Genomic DNA, 25259 nt, shown 5'->3' with positions numbered 1-25259 from the left:
TTTCCGCATCTTCGGCCCTCCGTTCCAGCACTTTCAAGCGGTCCATAACTTCCGTCATCTGGGCCTTTATCGTCGCTTGGCCTGGGGCTAATTCCTTAACCGTGATCTCCACGGATTTCACTCTGTCCTTAAGTTTATCATGGTCGGCCTTCAGGAGGCCCAAACCCGTCGCCACCTGAGCTATATCTTGTTGTAGGGCGTCCTTTGTGGTGGCGATGGCCTCTAGGATACGATCTTGCATCCGCTGTAATGCCGCTTGGTCTCGCTCCGCTCCCTCCGCAGCTTCTGTATCAGTCGCGCCGTCTCCCTTTCCTTTCGGCTTCCCCATCTGGGCTGGCCCGAGCGGTGGCCTCCGCGTCCGTCTCTGGTCTTCCCCCGCACTTCGCCGGGCTGCGCTCTCCGGTGGGATCCCCGGATCCAAGGTTGTCTCCAATAACCAGGATCTCCGATCAACCGTCAGCCCGGCTGGCGCCAGTCGTCCTCCGAGGCCTGGGGATTTCGTCACAGGGTCACAGCCGCACCATCGCCGCCACTACTAGGGGGCGGCCCTCAACCACCGCTCGAGGGTGCGCCCAAGGCTCACTCCAGCACCCAGGGAGAGGTGCGATGCGACCTCCAACACCTCCGATTTGTCTGGGAGCGGTCCTTAGTGGGTCTCCGGGCAGACGACTCCGTCGGCACCTAGGCTCATGCCACCGCCGCCATTTTAGGGTCCGTGATTCCTCGCTTGGGTCCAACTTTCAGAGTCGAAGGGCTGGTTTGGGATGGCTCGACGTCGTCCTCCGTGGGCACCGGACCCTCCGCAGTACCTTCCAGTACCGGATGATATCGATCACATCGGGGTCCGATCAGATTTTCAGGATATTTTCCGGGATCGGGCACGGAGCTCCGAGCTCACGCTTCCTACCTCCTCGGCATCCAAGCCACGCCCCGCTATTTTTGATGATGCCAAATTGGAGATCAATAGTAGTCCTTATTCCGCTTCTGCAATGTTCATACCTCAACCCATGGTTTCATATATTATAATTTACATGAATGCCTTACTACAGAGAAATAAATGACTCACCTCTAGGCTCTCAACTATGAATGCTGTTTGTCTGTATTGTTATATCTTATTGATTCAGATGCAATGGGATTATTTCCCAACATCAAGTGGGAAATCCCCTGGAACAAAACATGAAAAATATAATATTTTATAATCTATGGCCTGACAGAGTGCACTTTCCTGAACTTACCAGAGTTTCTGGACCACTTGTCCTACTTGGTTTTGTTAATGCCTATGTACACCTAGCATTATTTACATAAGGTGCAATAGACGTCCTGGTGGCCCTTTTACAGATCTCCACCAGTGGCGTGCTTGCCAGGGAGGCAAAATATGAACATAAATCCTCCAATGAATGAGCAGTAGCCTGCAGACATGTGTTTCTTTTTCAAAAATAAATATAATGCATTCCATTAGTCTTGTGGCAAATGTTGTTTGAAACTGCCTGCTGTAAGACAATGAATAGCAGTCCTTTTATCATATCGATATAAAACCTAAAGCCCGTTTTGCATTTGGTGTGTTTTTTTCTATGCCACACACATGGGTTGAAACAGGTAAGGAAACTATATGGTTCAAATGTAATTCTGGGACCACCTTCAAGTGAACCTTTAATGGATTCTCAGAGTGACTTTCTTGCTCTATGATTGCACTGGTGAGTGCGACTGGACCCCACTGACACCTCTGATCAAGATCTTATGATCCCAAAAACTGTGTGCCAAGTAAATTTAGAGCTCTGTCTTGTGCATAAGTTCAGACAAAGAAGGTATTCGTCAAGATAACCAGAATCAATTACCATGCTGAAGCCTTGATCCACCACCCTTTCAGGAAATCCTTGGGCAGTTAGGAAGTGTACGACACTCCAGTCTGTTTTTTTCGTAAGAATGATATTGCTGTCAGGCACACCCTAATCAATTAACGTTGAAGCCATGAACTTGCAAGACACAGCAGATAAGGAATTATCTTGCCGGTGGTGCTTATAAAAGGGTGCAACATGTTCTCAGCACACCATCACATACTCTTCTCTCACTGCTGCAATAAATAGCATTAGTAGAGTAGCTCTACACTCCCTTTTAGGTTCAAATGTCTGAACTCCAGGATCTCTGCAACCTTATTGTCCTCTTGAGTGATGATCTGCTGTGATGTAAGATTCTGACCCAACCAGCAGACAAGCTGATGTATGAGAAGCAGGAGAGGGGAGGGGGACCACTGATGAAGTTTCTGCTCCATTCTGTGACAAATGCTAACCAAACAGACCTTTGCTAGAGGCATTTGTTATGTTTGCCAGATGTGAACTACTCTGTGTGGGGGTTTTCCATCTCATTGAAATTAAAGGAAATCCGCCATTCCTGTTCTTGCACACTCTCTTTCCATCCTTTCCTAATCTGCAATGACTATCTACTCTCATTTTAAAATCCTAGCAGGTGCTGAGCAGTCGGGGAAATCTGATGTCTGGCAATCCACTTTCCTAACACTTGGGTCTTTCTTGAGAGAATGGGTGATTAGGTGCCATACTATTTGAGGACCTAAAATCTTGTAGAGGCATTGCAGTCTTCATTGGTACATTCATTCCCATAGCTGTGGGCAGAAGGCCTTCAAGGTATGCTGCGCTCTATCAGCTACAGGATGTTTATGTTCAATTGTACCGCCATAGTTCAAAAGACCACTGAGAGACAATGAGACCTTGTGGACACCCTGGCCTTATGGAAAGAATGCTGGGTGATCATGGCCTATGGCACTGATGGCAGAAACCCCGCACATCCACAGAGCCAGAGCAGGTGGAAGATCCTTCTCTCACATTGCAGCCAAGACCTGGAACGAGCTCCCGGCAGACATCAGACACCTTCAGGAAGACCCTCAAGACCTGGCTTTTTGGCTAAACAGATCTGCGGACACCCGTCCCCCTCCCCCCTCAACGCCTTGAGATCCTCACAGATGAGCGCGCTTACAATTCCCTGCTTGATTGATTGATTGATTGATTGATTGAACAAACAATCTTTCTGCTGGAAAGCCACAGCCATGAGGACAGGGCCAACTTAATTCTGTCCGCAATGCAGATTACATTGGGCCAATTCCCCTAAATGGTGTCCATTAAGATGTTGTTTCTCGTACTGAATCTGCATCTTGACAATACAAGATGAAACCATCATGAAAATATGGTGCCTTGAGGTCCAGTAAAAATATAACGTTTTTGACTGTAGTTATCATAACTCATCAGATAACTTGACCTGTGTCTGGGTCCTGTGTCTAATGATGGTATTGTGCAAGGCTAAAAGTCCAGATGGGATCACAGGAAGAATATTTCTGGAGGGATTTCTGGAAGGTCACTGGCAACTTCAGATCCTGGAACAAATGCAGACTACTGTGTAAAGCTTTCCTTTTCTCAATGTAAGAGTGCACCAAGTGCCTAAACATAGATAAAAAAATATCCCCTCCCAGAAGACATGAGCTGCAATGGGGACCAGGAACTTTCTAAAAACTCTGACAGCAGATTGGAAGCTAAAAGGATGAAGCATGAATCGCAAATGGGATTGTCTCACCTTCAACTTTAGGAACTTGCAGTCAGGGGAGACTCCTCCACTTGAGCGGAGGCGCGTCGCTCCACAAGCCCCAGACCTGAAAAATAAAACAGTAATAAAGTTTATTTATTACTGTTTTATTTTTCAGCAACCCGCCCTGAACTAAGTGTCAGGACAGGGCAGGGCCAGCGCAGCCAAGTGGCAGCAGCAGAGAGCTGTGCACTTTAAAATGAGCATGTCTCTATGGCCGGCGCAGGCCTCCAGTGCTCTTAGGAGTGCTGAGAGAGGCCTCTCTATCCAATCCTGGTGCCGCTTTCATGCCGTGAAACCAGTGCCAGGATTGGGTAGCGCAGTTCCCTGCTTGCAGGTCTTACAGAGACGCCGGAGGGGGGAGGATGTCACACGGTGAAGAAAGGAAGGTACGTTTTTTTAATTTACTTTTTTGTTGTGCCCTGACCTTCCCCCACCCTCAGTACATGCAAGCCGCCACTGCTTGCAGCATGGAGATATGACATTATGTATCTTTCAGAACACATGTAGTTCCCTTCATGAGACTAAAGCATAATCTCTACAAGAATACCCATCTTGAAGGACTGTTTTAGTATAATTTGTACGGCTAGTATGAGTCCTTCAACATTCTTCTGCATCAGAAAGTACCTGTAGTAGGTCACTTTGTTCTGCTTCTAAAATGGGCATTGGACCCTTTTGGTCTACAGTCCTATGTTTTTCACTTTGTCTGGCCCCAACAAATTGATCTGTGACTCTGAGGCAATCTTCTCTCCCAGGCCCGGCTGTAGTCAATAGGTGCTTTTAGGAGTTAAGCAAATGCAAAACCTTTCAATCTCTATAATATAAGATGCATCACGTCCTGCTTAATGGCGTAGTAATTAAATTAACATCTGAACTTGGTGGAACTTGGCCCGGCTGCAAGATGGCCGCTCACTAGAGAGGCTCTGCCAGCCAAACACACAATCCAGCATGCATCCGATAAACAGCTGGCCAGCATTTAAGTTTTCTTCTTCGCAGCAACACACACATCCTGTGTGGCGTCTGTGGAGCGGGGTTAATGTTGCCCCTCAGCAGATAATCAGATCGTGGCCTGGTGCTGTATGTGTGCATATAGGGCCATGCAGAGGCGTTGGAGGCTTTTGAGGCGAGCTGGAGGACTCTGTTCACACTACCCTTGGGCTGGACATCCGGTGAGACAGTATGCCTGCCCTTCTTCCCCCACGATTTCCTGCTGCCTGTCTGGAACTTGTGTCCCTGCTGCTGGGGGACTATGCGGCGGGTCGGCAGATCGAGTGCCTGCGGGCAAGGCCCTGGAGGACCTCTGCCGGGTGCCACACTGGGTACCATGACTGACAGGACTGCTAGCACTCATTGACGACAATTTGCTGATACCCTCGGCCAACTACAGGATGGAGTGACCTCCACCCCTTGGCTGTCTGCACGAGCTGGACTGTTCCGGTAAGGGTTAGGCCTGATGTGCACCTGTGAGCAGGCAAAACGGCACACCCCTTGATGCAGGTATTGATGTCCCTGCTTGCTGCAGCTTGGCCTTACAACATGCAGGCGGCCTCTGGGTGGACTGTGATCACCTGGACGGGGATATCTGAAAAGGCCTGATAGTCGGAATAGTATCATGGCTAGCCCCGCGGAGGGCTTGAACACTGTCTCCCCATCTTTCGGAGCCCTGGCTGGCAGAGCTGCAGTCCTCTACTTCGCCTGTGGTTCACCCACTGGCTGGGGGACTATCTGGGGACTGAGCCTGAATCCTGACACATTCACTCACCTGGCACACAGCGCTGGCTGGGGGCTCCTCCATCTCTCCAACAAATACATACTGGTGAGTGCGACCCCCCTCTCTCTTCACTGCTGTGCTCTATTGGGCGTGGATTTTGGAGCCAGCCATGGGTGCCCAGCTTTGAGTGTGGTGCACCTGGCACCTTCCTCACTATCGCTTGGAGGCCACTGGCTTGTGGGAGACAGCTGGCTTGACCCACATGCGGACTTTCTGCGAGTTCACCACGCCGCCGCTGGGGGATCCTCTTGCCATCCTAGATCCTAGCCCTGCTAATGCCCCTGGGTCTGTATGGCGGACTTGGGTGTAGCGGGCTCTAGGGGGAATCCACAGTGTCTGGAGCGTGGATACTCATTCTACTTGGCGAACTGCCGCTGCTTGTAGTCAAGTTACCGCAAACGTCCACTCGCAATTGGATTACGCAGCCTCAATCTGTGAGTATGGGCAAGTACTTAGTTCACCAGTCTAAGCTCAGCTTCGAGGGTAAATGCCCGACCCGGCAAGTGGAGTGTGAGTCACGGCTAGAGACCTCTCCTGATCGCTCAAGGGGGGGAAGAGTCACACGAGAGACCGTACTTAAAGAATTGCTTGTAGACATGACAATAAGCCTTAAAGCCATCAATGCAAAGTTTGATTGCTTCACTAGTGGCCTAGATCAAGTCAACCAACGTATAGATAAACAAGAAACCAGACTAGACCTCATAAAAAAATCGTGTATCGGATGCAGATGATGCTGAGGCAGACTCCAAGGAACATCTCCTACAAATGGACAAAGCGTTAGAAGTCATAAAATCAAAAAATGAAGACCCCCGAAGCGAGGTCCAGGTGTAACAACCTTCAAATTATTGGAGTCACTGAATCCACTGCAAACTTTAAGATGGAGGACTCTGTCGAAACCATGCTTCGAGACCTCTTTGGGAAGACACTGTCCGGAGTCTTTATCATTGAACGAGCTCACCGCTCACTGGGTCCCAGGCCTCCTGGGAGCTCTGGTGTGGCCCATTGGCATGCGACAGCTAAACTATAGAGATCGAGACACGATACTGAGGGGTGCATGATAGCATAAGGATATTCAATACCAGGGGAACGTGCTCTCTCTCTATCCGGATTTTACCTTGTCAATCCAGGCTGCTCGCCTATACTTCCTGCCTATCAAACGCCTGGTTCAAACCGACGACATTCCCTATGTCATGTCATACCCAGCCAAATTGCACATTTCTTTTGAGGGTAAATCTCACTTTTGTCTCTTAAATTTGCCAAGCATATCACCAAAACAGAGCGTTCACCCAGAGACTCACCACACACCTCGGATGCAACTCACCTCAGTGATAATGACTGATAGTCAGCCACGTTAGATATATTGGGTGATATATGCCTTCTACTGCAGACCACACTGGCGACTACAAATGCTCCTACTGCGCTTCTCCTTGCGCTGCTGCTATGTAACTACTGTTACTGTAGTGCCGCTGCAACTATTCATGCAGGTATGGAACCACTGGCCTGCTGTTACATGTCCCTTGGGGGCCTATATTGTTCGGCCACCCAGCTACAGCTGGCTGGGTTATTTGCTCAGCAACTCCCCAAAGCTAGGACTGACTCCCAATTGTACTTCACAGTTTAAAATGGGGTTGTGGGGTGGGGGGTGGGGATCCTTTTTTTCAACCTTGGTTTTGTGTTAGAGTGGGTGGGAGGTGGGATTGGGTTGTTTATCTGGTTCCTTGTTTACTGCGGTTGACTTTTAGTCCCTTTCACTCACCACGGCATGTCTTTTCATTTCCCCTCACTCGCCGATTATTTTCTCCAGTGTCCATTCATTCCCGCTCACATTCCCTTATGCTTCTGTGACATGACCTCCACGACATGCCTCATGTGGAACATACAGGGACTCAATGGTCAAAGAGATGGCCCACCTGGTTCACACGTATCACGCTAGGCACAAGGTTGATATATGTTTTTTTCAGGAACAGCACTTGACACAGTAGACTGTGCCATGATTTCACGCAGATTGGTGTGGTGAGACCTACATGTCACTTTACTTCAACTACTATCAGGGGTGTTGCCATACTTTTGTGTAAAGGGATCCCATACCATGGCAGCTGACACACACTATTACAGATAGGGATAGCCATTATGTTATACTTGTAGATTTGTTAAAGAGGCAGCCCGAAATGTTTGTCAATCTACGGCCCAAACATGAATTTTTTTCTGAGATGTGGAGGCAGATCTCTAGCCTCCAACCACACGCTATAATGTGGTAGGTGACTTCAGTGTGGCGCTGGACGATCATCTACATCATTCTGGTGTCTCAAGATGCCCACCCCTAATGCTTCAAAGACATTTCAAACACTTAGCCAAGACAACTGCCTTCAAGATGTTTGGCGACAAGCATATGCAGATACCAGTGTGTGCACTTGTTTTACTGCGCACCTCAATGTATGGTCTAGAATTGATTACTGGTTAGTTTCATGTGATGTACAGACGTGGACAGTGGGTGTAAAGCATTTGCCCTGCTCCCTTTCAGCTCACTTTCCAGTCATGCTGGAATTGCTGATTCCACATGCGGCACTTCGTGCCTTCAGTTGGCCCTTGCCTCTGGGTACAGTATGAGGTGCGTGTTCAGCGAGGAACTCCGTAAAGAGATAATGGACTACTTTTCACATAACATGGGCTCGGTGTGATCATCCTCCATGCTCTGGGAGGCCTTCAAGGTAGTTATACGCGGTGCTTGCATAGCGAAGCAATCAGGAAAGCTTTAATCTATCCGTGGGAGTATGAAGCAACTTATGGGCGATATCTGGGCCCTGGAAACAGCATATTATCGCTTTTAATGATGGGCCTTATTGGCCACAATTCATAGCATGGTAAACAAATTCATGGAGGAGGCCTTTAGGGAGATGTCCTTTCTACATCAAGCGGTGCAAGTCCATTGCTATGGGGAGGGTGATGGCCCAGGAAGGACACTTGTGGGACTGCTCGGTAAGCTGCAAGTATCCTCCTATGTAACGAAACTGCTGGATGATGAATCCAACCTTTTTTCCTCCCCCTCAGGACTTCTAGATGTGATTTCCTCTTTCTATTCCAGTTAATACCCCACTACCATGGTCCTCGGCATGCTTGAGTTGATCGCACATCTTGATACCCTCCAGCTGTTGTGGCTTTACCAGTCCCAGTGAGCCTACTTAGATTCACCTATCACCATTGAGGAGATAGTCCAAGTTATTCAACGCCTCCCTGGAGACAAGGCTCCTGGGTTGGACATTACTGCCGCCTTCCACAAGGAATTTGACATTACCCTGGCTCTGCATCTTTTGTCAATTTTTGAGTACTGTTTGGAGCTTGGCTCCCTGCTTCCCTCGCCCAGAGAGGCAGTTATTGTGACGATTCTCAAACCAGACAAATTAGCCTCCCAGCGTGATTCCTATAGACTGCTCTCCTTGATAAATGTGGATACTAAAATATTTGCTAAGATTCTGGTGAATAGGTTAATGCCACTGTTACCTCACATAGTACGGTCTGACCAATCCAATTTCATGCCAGACCATTCAACGCCACATAACCTCCACACCATCTTCGTGGTCATTCACTACCTTGACCCCCAAGTCCTCCAATTTCATCCCAGACCATTCAAGGCCACATAACCTCCATACCATCTTCACGGTCATTCACTACCTTGACCGCCAAGTTGCCACATTTGCAGCTGTGCTTGATGCAACAAAGGAATTCTATACTCTTGAATGTGCATATCTTTTTCTGCTGCAACCCCCATTAGCCTCAGCCCCTGTTTCATTCGACACATACAGCTCCTTTACGCTCACCCTAATGCGTGCATACGACTGAACAGGCTACTATCAGACCACTTTTTGCAATAGCGATGGAGCCACTGACAGCAAGGCTAAGGCAACATGACATAAATTGGGGTATTGGCTTCACAACTAGGTGTTTGGTAGTTTTGTTTTATGTGGACGATATCACAGTGTACATTTGCGACCCTCAGGAAAACCTTGACCCCCATAACGTGCGAATTGGTGTGTTTTGACAGCTATTCTGGTATACAGATTAATTGGTCCAAATCTGTCATATGTCATCTCATGGATAACACAAAATCATTTCCCTTGGAATGCCCTCTAAAATGGGCAACAAGCCTGGTGAGGTACCTGGGCATTTGGCTCAGTCAGGATCCTGAGGAACTCTGCCGTTCCAATTACGGCTTTGTTGTTGCTTGGTTGGAAGATAGAATCACAGTGTGGTCTGGGATGCCTCTGTCCCTTGCGGGATGCATAGCCATTGCAAAGATGGTTGTTCTACTTCTTACTCAACATACCTATTCCACTTATTGTGCAGTTCTTCAAGCGCTTAAAGACCACATTTATTAACCTTATCTGGGCAGGTAAACAACCACGGGTGCTGTGGGATCTACTCACCTTACTGCTGGCCCAAGGGAGTTTGAGAGCACCTGTCTTGCTATTATATGCCTTATGCACACAAGCCCAATTTCCACACTATTTGATCCAACCCACACCGTTCCAGCCCCACATTACTACAGAAATAGTCCAGGTGGCCCCATGGCTACTGACCACAGCACTTTACATGCCCTACAGGGCACATGCACGCTGGTGTAGACACAGTCGAGAATTTAAGGTGGGCTTGGGAGGGATTGAGAAAGAGGGCAAGACTATCCTGCCTCTATGCTCCCTCCATTTCCCTTGGCAACAACCCTCAAATTCCGCCATTGCATGACAGGGGAGCCAGTGAGCTCTTCACTTATAAGGACTTGTACCAGGAATACCACTTTATTCCGCCTTTTGAGACCACAGCACCCTGGCTTCCACTTTGCTCTGTACTATTCTTTATCACAAACACCAAACTACCTGTCGCACATTACATGAAACGTTTCCAGGCCGCAACTCCTTGATTTACAACACGTGCTCACCACTGCCTCTCCATGTAGATTGATTACTCGCCTCTACAATTCTATGCAGTCCTCAGCGATACTCACGGTGCCTGCAGCCCACGTGGTATAGTAAGCTGACACAGACCTGATATTCAATGGTCATTCTGTTACAGGCAGCTGCAGACACTGTCTCCCAACTACAGATTACATGTATACATTTTAACTTCCTTCACCGCCTTCACAGCACCCCCTTGCAGTTTTTTGAGATGGGACTTGTCTGCGACACTCAATGCCTCAGATGCGCTTAACCTTGGGCGTCTTTCATTCAACTTGCTGGTTCTGCCCAAAAGTGGCAGCCTTCTGCGTGGAGATATGGTTGACAATTCATACAATCACAGGACATCTACCACCCCACACCCCTCTGAAGGCCTGCTGGGTTATGTCAAGGATGTGCCGGCAGGCGCCTGCCGACTCACCGCCATGTTGCTTCTCCTCGCCAAGCGAAGGGTGGCCATGCACTGCAGTCGGAAGACGGCTCCTACTAATAAATCATGACTACATGGTGTGGCATACTGTCAGGAGCATTCAACTAATTTATGGGAGCTGATGCCTGTCTGCTTACACCCAAAGGACATATGGGAACCTCACCTCTCCTTTTTGGGATAAAAGAGACTCCTCCTCCACAACATCAGTTGAACAGGTGCTAATCCTGGATGTGTGGGTCCTCCTTTAGTCACCCAACCGTTACAAGTAGGACTCTCATTGTGTCACGTTGTGCCCCCGCTGAACGAACACCTAGACATGCAAAACTGTTTGTGTTTTGATCCTATGCTAGGTCCAAATGTTACAATCCTCTAGTGGGTTCAGGTTCTCCATGTGGGCATTGTACGCTTCTTTGGGTTTGCTCTATTGTTTTGACATGTAGCGAATGAGACTGTCAACGTTGTAATATTTGTTGTCATGTCATGATTAACACTGTGCGCAATGTTCTGTTGTACTGTTCTCATATCTTAAATGCTAATAAAAAGATATTTTTTTTAAATTAACATCTGAACTTTGCTAATGCCAAATACTATGAAATGATAAAAACAACTTCCTTAGACGTCAGAGGGCTCAAAATGCTGTAGTATGACCTGGTACAGGATTGAGGAGACCAGACAACCCTATTTTGTTCAGATGATTCTTATGCTGTTTCCCTCTAGGGGAATGTAGACACCTCAAGATTTCATGTCTGAAAAAAAATGCCTTTAAAATCAGGCTGTTACATACCTGACTATTTTGAATCTCGACTTATACTTTTAGCAAAAATCTCCAGAGCCACGCCCTTCTGAATATCAAATTACAATCTCAGTGCTAAAAGCCTGATTCAGAGTTTGACTGGCAGAGTACTCTGCCACAAACTGATGGTATTCCCTGCTGGTACACCCAACTGACTCTGCTGGAGGAAACCCTACACCGATAGTCCAACAGAGTTGAGGCCATCAGTGCAGCAGCCTCAAACCATTCTCCGTATGTAGAGTGAATGTGGTCTGATGTACTTTTTTGAGTTTGCAACTACGAGGGATGCTCAGGTAGTCCTGAACAGAAAAAATAACAATTACCCCCACACTTTGGGAGAAAATTTCCAGGGTGTCATGATTATTTGCTGAGCAAACACAAGGAGATGATGGACGGAGCGCTGAAACTTTTCAGACACTCACCCCCAGTCACAGATCTGGGTTGAATCCATCATCGTTCTTTTAGCTCTCTTCGCCACTCCAGTTCAAACACAGCTATATGCAAATCAGTCTTGACCATGTGCCTCATGGAACAGTCCAGCCCGAACTGCCAAGCCATGCCTTCCCTGGACCGAAAACAAGCATACTGGGACCGATTTCGGGCTAACAGCTTATTTGCTGAGCGGCCACGTGAAACATAGAGCCCAATCAGCAAGCTTTCAGTGTCTTCAGAGGAGCTGCTGTAGCGGTGACTCCTTTAAACACACAGAGATCTCTGCAGGGCAGGTGGAGATCTCTAAACTTGTTGGGTGGTAGACCAGCCAGGGTGGCAGAGATAATTACCTCAGCCACCCTGATAAAAGGCAGGCCATCCACCATACTATAAATAATGCTCTATCTTCACTCTCATGGTCCGCAGTTGTTGTAACAGTCTTCCCCTGGAAGTACTCTCTAGTGGAGTTCAGATATGTGATTGAATAGAATCTCTACACACTCCTTATGTGGACAGGCTTAATGGATTGAGAGGGGCTTCAGAGCAAAATTTCAGGAGAAAAGTATTCATGACTCAACATACCCTTTAGAGTAAAAATCATTTGATGGAGGATGGGCACACTTCAATTCCCCTGGAGGTCTTCTTTTTACTCTGGGGTCCTTTTACCTTTTCCATTTTTCTGTCACTGAGACATTGCTTCTCTTTGTTGTTCAGTGCAGGGGCCTCTTTGTCCTTCAGTCTTTGACTTTCCTTCTCTGTCCCATTTCCTCCTAGTCCGATTTGTGCACATCTTCCTCTGTAGCATTATTAGAACAGTTCTCTTCAGCTTTCTCTTCCATTGACTGGGGTTAAACAGGATATTGGCTTTACTACTGGAGCATATAGCAGCCATTGTAGTGTGCTGGTGCTTGAGTTGATGATGAACAATTTGACACAAACAACAGTGCTGATGCTATAAGTTCTGGGTCTCGGAAGACAGGTGCGGCCTGCACAGGTAACAGCGAAGTGGCGGAGTACTGTTATCATATCTTGAATGGTAATAAAAAGAGTCTGCGATGCGGAGAGCGCAAGGTATGTATTTTTATTTATTTTTTTATTTTACTTTCTCTATCCTGTCGTCTGTCGACTCCCACCCACACCCTGCCCCACCGCTCTCTGTTACCTGTGCCGGCTGCGCTTGTGGAAGATGGTCTTTAATTTTTCATTCAGACAGCCATAATGTCATAGCAGATGGCGCTGAGCAGGATGGAGGCTTTGTGATTTCAAACACAGTACATTCTGCATATCAACGGTGAGCAAGCTGAGGCCTTTGCTGTACACAAAAGCTTACTAAAGGCGGAACTGGGGAGGCAGAGAAAGAGTACACATTTTCAAAGTTGGACACTCTCTAAATCTATGCATCCAACCCTTAACATTTCTTTTAGGTTTCTTTGTAGGGGGCCTATTAATGATCAGACTCATATACACTGGGGTTTCAGACCACTCTAGCCTGGTACCAAGAAAAGAATTCTGACAGATGTCACATTGTGAGAGAAGTATAGAAATGAAAGCATGACAATTGAAGTCATCCTCTGAAATGTTAATCTGTCCACACTGGGAACAGGCTTTTTCGCAATTGTTTTCTTTTTATTTATTTCAGGTTCCATTTCAAATATGGTTCCTCCTCCCTGCACAGAATGGTAGTGAGCCACTCCGCAGCAACCAATCCTTCTACCAGGAAAGGTAGTTTCAGTTTTACAATTGTCAAAAAAGCAAGAACTTGGTGATAGACTCCTTAACAAAGCATGTACAGTAAACAATTTGGTTACAATGGTGTTTGGAACTAAAGGTACTGCATTGAAAGGGACGTTTGCATGAAGACAAGCTCTACTGAGTTTAGTACACAGACCTATGACAGAGATTACATAATAACGTGTCAATTTTAATGTTCTTTAACAAAGGGTTCCTAGCTTCACATTATGAAATATTTGCCAAGCATTTGAACCTATAAAATCTCAAATGCTTGAGAACATACAGTTGTGTGGCCATAAGGAAATTCACTCAAACATACAACTTGTACCCGTAACATATGGAAGATCATTGTGTTAGAATAGTCATGCAACCAGTTACAATAAACTCACGAATGAAATGTGTCATTGCTTTGCTGTTCACAAAATATCCCCTCGCAATCTTTCTCATGGTGCCTCTCAAAGCCTTTGTCATAGAGTTGCGTCAATCCAATTGTAAACGAAAACAGGACAAGAAGAAACATCCCCAGGAATTTTCCAAAGTCCTGCAGCATTTGTCCCATTGAAATCTGTAAAGAGTAAAATTTGGATTCACTTTATGGTACACAGGAAAAGCATTTTTCTTAACAGAAACATTATTTAAAAATGTCTGAAATAAGCACACTTGAACAGTATCATGACAGACACACTATTGAGAATGCATCGAAGTGCATAACAGAGTTCCACATCATCCAGGAACAGCAAATCCACATTCTAACACTGATTGAGGTCCCACCCAAAAATAGGAACCAACAGTGCTAAGGGGTCAGACATCGGACATCAGATGGAGATGACGAAGTACTTACATCTGTGTTTAGAACTGTGAACAAGCAGGGACCTCAAAAGAAATGTATCTCTACTTTGAAAGATGACAACACCACGCTTTTAACCCGTTAAGCGCGCTGCAAACATTCCGCCCCAGTGCGGACGTTCGATTGCGCTAACAGGATTCGGACGTCCAACGGTCGTGCGCAGCACTAGCGAGGTAGTGCACGCGACGACCGTTGGACGTTCGCAGCACTAAAGCGGTTAAAGAAAATGTTATACGAAGTCCTTACAACTACATTTAATTTTTATTAACTATGAAACTGAATTAAATAGATTTGAGAGATCTTTCAAACTTAAAATTCTACTTATCAGTCCAGGTAGGGGAACGCAGACCTACACATCTCAAAAATGTATTTGGATAATTTATTTTGCAAAAATCTAGAATTTTTTGCAATGTTGGAATTGTACCTCCACGGTCCCTCACCACACAATAGCAAGATGCAATGGAATGCTCTCAAACGGCCTGCAGAATGTTAAACCGTTCTTGTCTGTGACCACATTTGTGCAACTGACCCAATGACTCAGTGTCACTGCACCCTCAAGTTTAGCATCCTTTTGGGCTACAACCCCTGTCGACCAATGCCACCGATCCAGGTTTGGTGGCTTAGAGGTATGCATCTACTCTAGGTCTCTTTGCTTTATCCCACGTTCAAGGGTTCAAATCCCAGCCCACCGATGTCGATGAAATGCGTACCCTTCAGCTGTGTGATAATAAACATTGGTTATCAGCAAACAGCTCCAAGTGACCTCTTTGGAGTGAATGTTGTGCTGTACCAACACTTTATAATAATGCTCAACCTAACTTACTAGTCAGTCCTTCTTCAACGCAATTCTCCCACAGTCTGTGAATTTACTCACCTCAGATCTTCAGCACCAATGAGAGAAAATAAACATTTGTGAAACCAGTACAGGTACGTTTTAGTCAACACCACGCTCTCACCTTAGCGTATACAAGGACTGACCTTATTGAGTAAATAGTGTCCATGAGGATCATGTGAAGGCACAAATACCGCAATAGCGTAGGCATGTATGAATGTGAATGCCTGAACACAGAACATGAGGTAGTGAGGTTCCGTGACAATTGTAAGTGGTGTTTTGGACTCGCACGAATATGGTCGAGTCTAGTATCTATGAACCGCAAACGACGAGTTTAGTAAGTGTGCGCAGTTTCACTGTGCTAACTTAAACCGTTCGTTTGTTACGTGGGTTTCTCATCTGTACCCACGGGTTCCATCTTAGATACGGCATCCATTTTGTCTCTTGCCCTCAAGTAGTCAGCGAACGGACGCTGTCCGCTTCGCGACCCTGGGACTCCCAAGATATTTGCGGAAGACACATGTCCTTTGAAAGTGTCTTTATGACGAGGGGGTTGCTACTGTAAGGCAGGTGGCGCCGCTCGAGGCTCATCTTGCCGCACGGACTTATTGTCTCAGCCGTGCATCTCATTAGGCATGTCCCTTTGATGTCTGTATCTCGTGCTTCCCGATACCTCCCCTTTTACACCCTTTCCGATCTCCCCACTGTCTTCGTCTTCCTCTGCACCTGTCTTCGTTCCTGTTTCGATCTACTTGATTGCTGATTGGAATTTGCTGATGGTGGGAAGATGGGTTTTTTACAGTTGGGAACCGCCAAATGTTTCCGCACTTATGATCCGGACCTCATGTGTTTGAAAGCGACCAAAGCGACCCCTCTGGGGGATGATGGTGGGAACCGGGTTGTAAACCTTTGTGTATCATGGGTAAAAACTGTATAAAAGGAGCGATCCACAAAACCAATTTGAAGCAGTCTCCCCGAACTACACTCGATGTACTTCCTGTGACTTCTGTGTTCCCTGCAGTAAATAAACCTTGACTCTTTGACGCCGAAGGAAGTGTCCCGTGTCTCTGTGACTTGTACGCCGGAACAGGTTACCCACGAAGGTTTCAGGTGTTGTGCCCTGGCACCGCTGGGTCCAAAAGAACCCAGTCCTTCAGTTGGCGCCCAACGTGGGGCTGCATCAGTGGTACCGGTCCAAGCCCGACGATCGTGAGGAACTTCGTGTGAAATCTCCGAGGGAAGGTGCACCCCGCTTCATCGATCCTGTTGTCGAAATAAGTGGCCCGAAGACTTTTCCCGTGAAGATTCCCGCCTCCTGACGGCTGCGACGGACTGCTGCCCTGACTGTAGACCTGTTTTGGCGCCTGGCGTAGACCTTGGTATAGCGAGACGATAGACGGGCCTTCCTGAGGACGCCATTGATCTTTGAGTTAAGTATTTGTGGGTCGCTCCCAGAGTCCTTGGTTGTAAACACTTTAGCGAGTGTTTTTGTTGTAAACACTTTAGCGAGTGTTTTTGTTATAGACACTTTTAGCAAGTGTCCTTGTTGTAAACACTAGTGGTTTTTGTTGTGCACGCTGGGTGAGTGTTTTTGTCGGTGACACTTTACTAGCGTACTTTGTTGTTGTATCTGTTTGACGACTGCAGCCGCCAAAGACCGAGGGTTTTGTTCTTTGCTGGGACTTGGTAAATCCCGTAACCCTTGAAGTTTGTGAAACTCGGCTAGTGTGCAAGATGCCTGGTCGCAGTACTTTGTTCAGTTGTTGTAGACCTTGTGGTGCGGATTCCCTGCTGGAGGACTCGTGTCCGATACCTCCGGTTGGAACTCCTACTTATGACTTATATAGCAAACATGGGCTAGGCCCGATTGCTTTTAACGATTACTGGATAAAATATACAAAGAAAGACGGCGATCTTCGTTGGCCACCTCACGGTAGCTTCGAAGCGTCGATCTTAGATAATTTGGAAATAAAGTTGTTCGAACGTAAATCTAGGCCGGCCATGTTCGATGCCTTTCGGTTGTGGCGCAAAGAAGCCCGACAGAAAGAAATCAGACAGAATAAACGTAGTGAGCGAGATAATGTTGCTACCATAGTGAAGAAAGCTGAGCAGTTTCAGCGCGATAAGGAGGATAAGGATAAGGAAGTGTTTGAGAGGCTACAACGTATGACCATAGATAAATGCTATCCTGCTTTGCCTACGGAGTCGGATAACAAGGAAGAGGCAGTTGAGGATCCTTTAATGTCCTATCTTATGAAGTCGCCACCTCCGTACGTACAGGGTACCGTAGCTCCTGTGGTCCCTGCCGTACCTGTTCCTCCACTTGTTATTCCTCCACCCGTTCCTCAACCTGCACCCGCTCTTCCGACTGTTCCTGCTCCTGTGCCTGTTTCTATTCCTACTGCTCCTCCGCTTCCACATACTCCTACTCACGCTACTGCTCCTGTGTTGTTAACCCCTGTTGTTGCTAACGTTTCTACCCCTCCTCTTGTTAGTCCTGTGTCTTACTCTTGTCCCTCTACTGGTAACCGTAATTCTCCCATTGCGGCTAGCTTCTTTCAGTCGCTCGGACCTGTTTTTGGGTCCGCTGGTTCTGATGGTCCGCCGCAGAGGCGTAGTCAGCTTCCTGGTAATAGGGAACGCGCTGCGCTATACAATATGGCGATGGGTTGGATGGACAATCCGCAGAGAAATCCACCCCGAGTTGTTCTTGAAACATTTAGTCAATTCAACATACCAACTCAGAGATATGTGTTTGACGAAATGTGTAAACTTTTACATGACCAGATAGCGGACGTTGCGCCTGACGAGGTGCTGACCGCCCTGTCTAATCTTCGGCTTCAGTTCGCAACTGGACTGATAGTCGATACTAATGTCCGACGTGCTATTGAGCAGTTGCTGTCTTTTCGCCTCGCTCCTATTCCTCACGCACTGTTTGTTGAGGATCTTGAGCGCCAACAAGCCGAATCTGGCCAATATCCTATGCGTGAAGTTCCGCCGGTTTGGATACCAGCTGATAATACTAATGTTAATGCTCCAGTGGCAGCACATTTCCAGAGAGTGTGGATACATCTCCCATGGAAACGATCGGAAGTGCTTCAGGTGAAACAATCTTTGCCCGATCCTCGCAAAAATCCTGCTGGGTATTATAAGGAACTATCGCAGCTCGTAGATGCTACGGTGATGAATCTTGCCGATATCGACATGTTGTTTGGCAACGTCGTACCACAACCGGTATGGGCTAAGATTCGTCACCAAGATCACGCAAATGAATTAGGTGGCGATTGGAATGCCATTACAGCGGCAGACGCTGGACAAGTGGCTGCTACTAAACCCGATCAGTTGATTGAACTTCTTCCTCAGCGAATCATTACATTAATGAAAACGCTTATGCCAGCTATGAGGGTAAATTGGGACAAGTTGTCAGCCTGTAAGCAAAAGAAGGATGAGAGTGTATCAGACTTCTTTACGAGGTTTGAGGAAACATTCGTCGATCATAGTGGACAGGATCTGGGTACTGAGGGTGGACAGAGGTTGTTTGTGGATAAATTTGTATCGAACTTATTGCCCGACTTGTGCAATAAATTGAAGAATTCAGAAAGTGCATGGGCCGTTTCTACCTCAGCTCAGATTCTGGCTACGGCACAATATTATGAAAATAGAGAGAAAGAAGAAAATGACCGAGCTGATAAAAAGACAAAAGAGCTGAAAACTAAAGTGTTGTTACAACAAGCGTATCCGCCGCGTTCTAATCAGAATGCGTCTCAGCAGAATAGATCACAGTCGCAATCGAATCGATCGCAGTCGCGTAACGATTCCTCTTTTCAAAGATCTTCGTTGGGGTACAATCAATGTGCTTATTGTAGACAGGAGGGACACATCAAATTCAATTGTCCCGCTTTGAACGAACGTATTAGTGGTAATTCGTCTAGAGGAGGCCGTGGTGGTTCACAGAATGCATCACGTGGTAGAGGTCGTGGTGCTCAGAACGACCGCTCTGACAACTCATCAAATTCTAATAACTGTTTCGATCAACGCGGATCATCGCAAGGACGATCTGCGCAGTACAATGTAGACGATTATTACGTCGATCAGGGGACTGACGACAGTAATTACTAGGACAGCCAAAGACAAAAGGAGGGAGTGGTATCAGTTCCGGTTGATCAGAGAGGGCCTTACGTCGCAGTTGCTACATCGGGCGTCGTTGAGCCTTTTCTGTTGGACACTGGTGCAGCGAAAAGTTCCATTATGCATTCGAAACTCCCTGGCGCACCTTTGTCTGGCTTAACAAATGTATCCGTTGGATTCTCTGGCGCCCCCGTTAGCAATCCAGTTTCACGCCCTTTGCCCCTTCAAATTGGGCCACGTGAGCTCGAAGCTCCGTTGATTTTGACCACTGGTTGTGGCGAAAATCTTTTGGGTCTGGATTTGCTTAAACGTTTGTATGCAACATTGTATTGTTCTCCTGCGGGTGTAAAGCTTACGTTAGGTGAGAGGGTTGTCTCTCCTATGTATTTGTCTCTCGATAAGCTTCCACCGGAATTGGATTCTCTTCCTGCGTCTTTGTGGGCAACGGGTCCAAATGATGTGGGCCTACTTGATATCTCCCCTTATGTTGTGCAGTTGAAAGCTAATGTGCGGCTGCCTCGTATTCCCCAATATCGTATCTCCCTTGATGGTGAGCGGGCTTTGTTAGCGATCATCTATGATTTGATCGAGAAAGATGTTATTGAGGAGACTCGGGGAAACGTGTGCAATAGCCCTGTACTGCCCATTCTTAAACGTACTGATCCTACTAAACCGCCTGTTTATCGTTTTGTTATCGATTTACGGGAGGTGAATAAAATTGTGGTTCCTCAATTTCCTGTTGTGCCTGACATCACGGCGCTACTGACTCTGATTCCAGCTACTGCATCATGGTTTTCGGTGATTGATTTGAAAAACGCCTTTTTCAGCATCCCGATCGCCGAAGAGAGCAGGGACCTTTTCGGTTTCTCTCTTGGTGGACGTAGCTTCCGGTTCAAACGCGCTCCTCAGGGCTACTGTGAAAGTCCGTCTATTTACAGTCAAGCCTTGAAGGGTCAACTGGATGCGTTTCGGTTGCCGGTTGGTGCGGCCTTAATCCAATACGTCGACGACTTATTGGTGGCTGCTGATACTCAGGACATTTGCAAAATTGCTACGGTGTCGTTGCTGCAACATCTCTGTGAGTTAAATCACAAGGTGTCACCTTCTAAACTCCAATATTGTTGTCAAGAAGTAACCTATCTAGGTCACTTGTTGTCAAAGGAGGGAAGGAGATTGACCCCAGAGAGAATTGCAGCGATTGCGCGAATGGCTGTGCCACAAACCCAAAGAGATGTGCGTGCCTTTCTAGGTATCACGTCGTACTGTAGGCAGTGGATTCCTAATTTTTCATTGCTAGCGAAACCATTGGTGGCTCTTACGTGCAAGGATGTTTCAACTCCTTTACCATGGACGGAAGAATGTCAGAAAAGTTTTTCTGAACTGCGTGATTCATTGTGTTCGGCACCTGTGTTAGGTACCCCTGACTACAGTAAGCCGTTTACGTTATATGTTCACGAGAGAGAAGGTTGTGCTTTGAGTGTCTTAACGCAACCTTTTGGTGGTAAGCAACGTCCATGTGCATATTTTTCCTCGACCTTAGACCCAGTAGCTAGAGCATTGCCGAGTTGTTTGAGAGCAACTGCGGCAGCTGCGGTCTCCATCCGACAATCAGCAGGATTGGTCATGGATAATATGCTTACGGTGATGGTTCCGCATGCAGTCGACACTCTTTTGAATCGAACGAAAACTCAGCACTTGACGAGTGCGAGGTTGTCTGGGTATGAATTGACGCTTCTGGCAAGCCACATTCAGATAAAACGTTGTAATGTCCTAAATCCGGCAACTTTGTTACCGATTAGTGCAGAGTCAGATCAAGTAACAGAACATGACTGCTACTTGCGTACAGAGGAGGAAACAAAAGGTCGAGTGGACCTTAAAAACACTCCATTGGAAGACCCTGACGGCACTCTGTATGTGGATGGGTCATGTTTTAAATTGCCGAATGGTGATGTGACTACTGCTTATGCTGTTGTGACGTTGAATACTGTTGTTGAGACTGCGAGATTGAATCAGAATTCTGCCCAAGCTGCAGAGCTGATTGCTCTTACTAGAGCATGTGTATTAGCGAAAGGGAAACGTGTGAATGTGTACACCGATAGCCAGTATGCTTTCGGTGTAGCGCATAGTTTTGGACGATTGTGGCGAGAGCGTGGTTTCTTCACGTCACACGGTACGAAAATACAGCATGGCCAGCTTGTGAATGATCTTTTGGATGCGTTGACGTTGCCTGCTCAAGTTGCGATTGTCAAGTGTAGTGCGCATCGTAAAGTGACGGATGATGTTGGTCGTGGTAATGCGTTTGCAGATGAGATTGCTAAGGAGACTGCCCGGAACCTTAGTACTCGAATGTATGTGACGAGTTCGGTTAGGTGGCCTACAGAATCAAGTATGTGTGTAGATACTTTTGAGAGTGTGAAAGCAATTCAGAATGAGGCCGCTGAGACTGAAAAGACGAAGTGGAAAGAAAGTACGGGAAAGTTGGATGCGAATGGTTGTTGGATTGATTTGTCGGATCAGAAAAGATGGTTGTTGCCTGATGCGTATGTGCTGGCCGTTGTGACAATGGCACATGGGTTAGCACATATTAGCGCGAAAGGCATTTGCAAGTTGTTGTCGCCTGTGTGGAAGAATGATGGAATTACGAAGTGTGCTGAACGTCTGGTGAAGAATTGTATGGTGTGTATAATGTACAATCCTGGCAAAGGAACCCCAACTCCCCCTGGCAGTTTTGCTCCTCCTTCGTATCCCTTTGAGGTGATTCAATTGGACTTCATCCATATGGAGCGATGCAATAACTTGAAATATGTTTTGGTTGTGGTTTGCGCATTCTCCCGATGGATTGAGGCCTATCCCCTCAAAGACAATACTGCTTTGTCTACTGCGAAAATCCTACTGAAGGAATACTTTCCTCGGTATGGAATGCCTAGAGTCGTGTGGTCAGATAACGGAAGTGAGTTTGTTGGAAGTGTGATGAAGAGTGTGTGTAAGGGCCTTGGAATTAATCAGAAATTCCATAGCGCCAATCATCCCCAGTCAGCTGGATTGGTTGAAGGTTACAATGGTACCCTTAAACTAAAGCTAGCGAAGATTCAGGCTACGACTGGACTTTCGTGGCCTGACGCTTTGCCTCTAGCATTACTGTCAACTAGGGCGACTGTACACTCCCGAATAGGGCTTAGCCCCTATGAAATAGTGTTCGGCCGTCCTGCGAATGTGTGGGGGGTTCCTAGGCCAGGAATATTCGTTGATTTTGAGTATCCGATGTTGATTGACTACTTACATGACTTGACTGCTAAACTGAGGTTAATTCATCAACAGGTTTACGACGCCTTGCCGACGCAGACGGAGGGTCCAGGCCACCAGCTCCAGCCCGGTGATTGGGTAGTTACCCGTAACTTCTCACGCAAGAAGAATCTGGACCCCCGCTTTGTTGGACCTTACCAGGTGCTCCTGGCCACGAGGACTGCCGTTCGTCTTGAGGGGCGGAAGAATTGGGTACATGCTACCCATTGTAAGCGAGTCCCTATTCCTTTGCCGGCAGACCCGTGGATAAGGAAAGGCATTGCGTCAATAGAAGCAGAGACATTGCCGGCGTTTGTACCTTTTAGCGACGCACAGCTTGTTGGAGAAACCTCAGCGCAGCAGAAAGCCACTGTTGAAACATTGTCAGCAAAAGACTCGAGACCAGATCAACAAACTGATCAGCAGGACGCTGTCTCTTCAACGGATCCTTTGTTCGACGAGCAGACACGTCCCGGGAAACATCGATATTCTTTGCGTTCTCAACACTAAGGACAAATAAATTTTCTTGCCTTGCTGTAATTGACAACTGCAATATCCTCGGTTCCCCTGATCAATTTTGAACATTCGTATCGTTGAAACTTGTTTTGTACATATATCAAGCTTCTTCCTTGTATCTTTTTCCTTCCACAGCAGAGAATTATTGTGCTAAATAAATACATATTGTGTATTGAGGGCCGTAGGGCCGCGCGCGTACTTCCTTCTGGACAGTAGGTCTTGACGTTAGGTTAAAGGCCGTCGGTTCCTAGGAACTCCTGGGGATTGACTATTGCTGCACAGAACGAAGTGCGTCAAGAAACGTTGCGGACGGTCGTAGGGAAATGGCATTTTCGAAGCTGAACGATTTGGAAGGAGCTCAGGCGTACAGAGTCAAACTGCAGAAACTCAGTCGTACTAAATGTGTTGTATTCCAATTGTTTGTATTGTTTTTAACTGCTTCTGCATTCTTGGCGGGTGGGGTGTATTACACTATGTCTTACTTCTTACTTGCTACCCCTACTCCTACTCCTTACCCTAACCTTACTTTTACTACTACTACTGCTTCTCCCCATTCCTTTCATATTTTACCGGAACACGAACAGGCTAGACGTGTAGAATTCCGCAACAATTCCTTTATCCAGCTCCTCCATCAGCATCAGTTAGTGGTTAACACTACTAATTGTTGGGTGTGTGGGTTGATGCCACATACTACGGGTAAGGGAATTCCATATCTGGTGTTACCGTATAGTTCCCAAGGGTCAGCTCGAGCATTCCAAACAATGCTTCGAAGCGCACTGGGTTTCCACCCCACTCCAGAACAACGTTCCCCCAACTCTGGTCCTACCTCGTATCAGTGGGTGCTATCGATGGCAATAGAGGATATGGAAGATGAGATCCATGATGCTTTTCTCATCCCTAAAGAAGAGGTACAAGCCTATAGGGTCCTGAGTAGAGGGGAATATAGTATGTTCATCAATGAAAAGCAGCTTAAAAGCTCGCCTCCAATATGGGTCGTACCCCACACTGGTAATCTTTGTCTCGTGGGTCGTGGTTCGCAAGCCTCACTTGGAGCAAGTGCTTGCACTGAAAGTTACGTTCTGCCAATGTCCCCGTCCCCTGTGTTTCTGGCTGCCAAGGGTACGTACTTCATCTGTCATGATCGTGCATACACATGGTTGCCTGTAGACTTCATGGGCTCATGTTTTGTTGCAAATCTGTTGCCTCCGACGTTCACTGTAGATGCCGATTACCATAAGACTAGAGTTGTACGAGGCGTAATTAGCGAAGAGGACACTGCCGGTCAAGAGGCAGGAGACTTTTTCAAGGGTTTCCTTCCGTTTTGGGGACCTATGGTTAATAGTAGGAACCTGAGACGTTTGACTCGAGTGGTAGAATCGACAGCTAATGTTACTGCTAGTGCCCTTGGTAATATCACCACAGAACTTCAGGCGGAGAGACTTATGACGTTACAAAACCGTATGGTTTTAGATGTCGTCTTGGCAGATCGCGGTGGGGTATGTAAAGTGATCCATTCGAGCTGCTGCATTTTCATACCTGATAATGCTCCTACTGTCTATCAAGCCATCTCGAAGTTGCATAAGATCTCCGAATCCATACACGTGGATGTAGGGGATTGGACGCTACTTGGATGGTTTTGGGGCCTGATGTCGACTTGGGGTTGGAAGATTCTGATGATCATCGGAGTTGTGGTAGTGTTCCTGTTCACGTGCTGCCTTTGTGTACAGTGTGGTCCTGCCTTATGTGGCCTCTGTGCTGCAACGTGTGTGAGACAACCACCTGCTACCAAGGGGACTCGGTTGGACAGAGCTATGCTACAACGACATCTTGCTGGTCTGATGAATATCGAATATGATTCCGACTAGTGCTTGCCTACATGAGGGCAAAAGGAGCGTCTGAGGTTCCGTGACAATTGTAAGTGGTGTTTTGGACTCGCACGAATATGGTCGAGTCTAGTATCTAT

The 25259-nt window shown here is 47.0% G+C and overlaps 1 protein-coding gene across 1 annotated transcript in view; it reads right to left on the bottom strand.

Annotated features, from left to right (window-relative positions):
* TRPC1 (transient receptor potential cation channel subfamily C member 1) overlaps positions 1-25259 on the bottom strand; it is a 361187-nt gene that overhangs the window by 46257 nt on the left and 289671 nt on the right. Inside the window, exon 10 of the mRNA XM_086943718.1 lies at positions 14081-14256. Coding sequence (XP_086799844.1) covers positions 14081-14256 — 176 coding nt within the window. The remainder of the gene's footprint in view (positions 1-14080; positions 14257-25259) is intronic.

This window comes from Lissotriton vulgaris, chromosome 11 (genome assembly GCF_964263255.1).
Source record: "Lissotriton vulgaris chromosome 11, aLisVul1.2, whole genome shotgun sequence".
Taxonomy (NCBI): Eukaryota; Metazoa; Chordata; class Amphibia; order Caudata; family Salamandridae; genus Lissotriton; species Lissotriton vulgaris.
The sequence above is the reverse complement of the archived record's forward strand: the minus strand, read 5'-3'. Positions and strand labels throughout refer to the sequence as shown.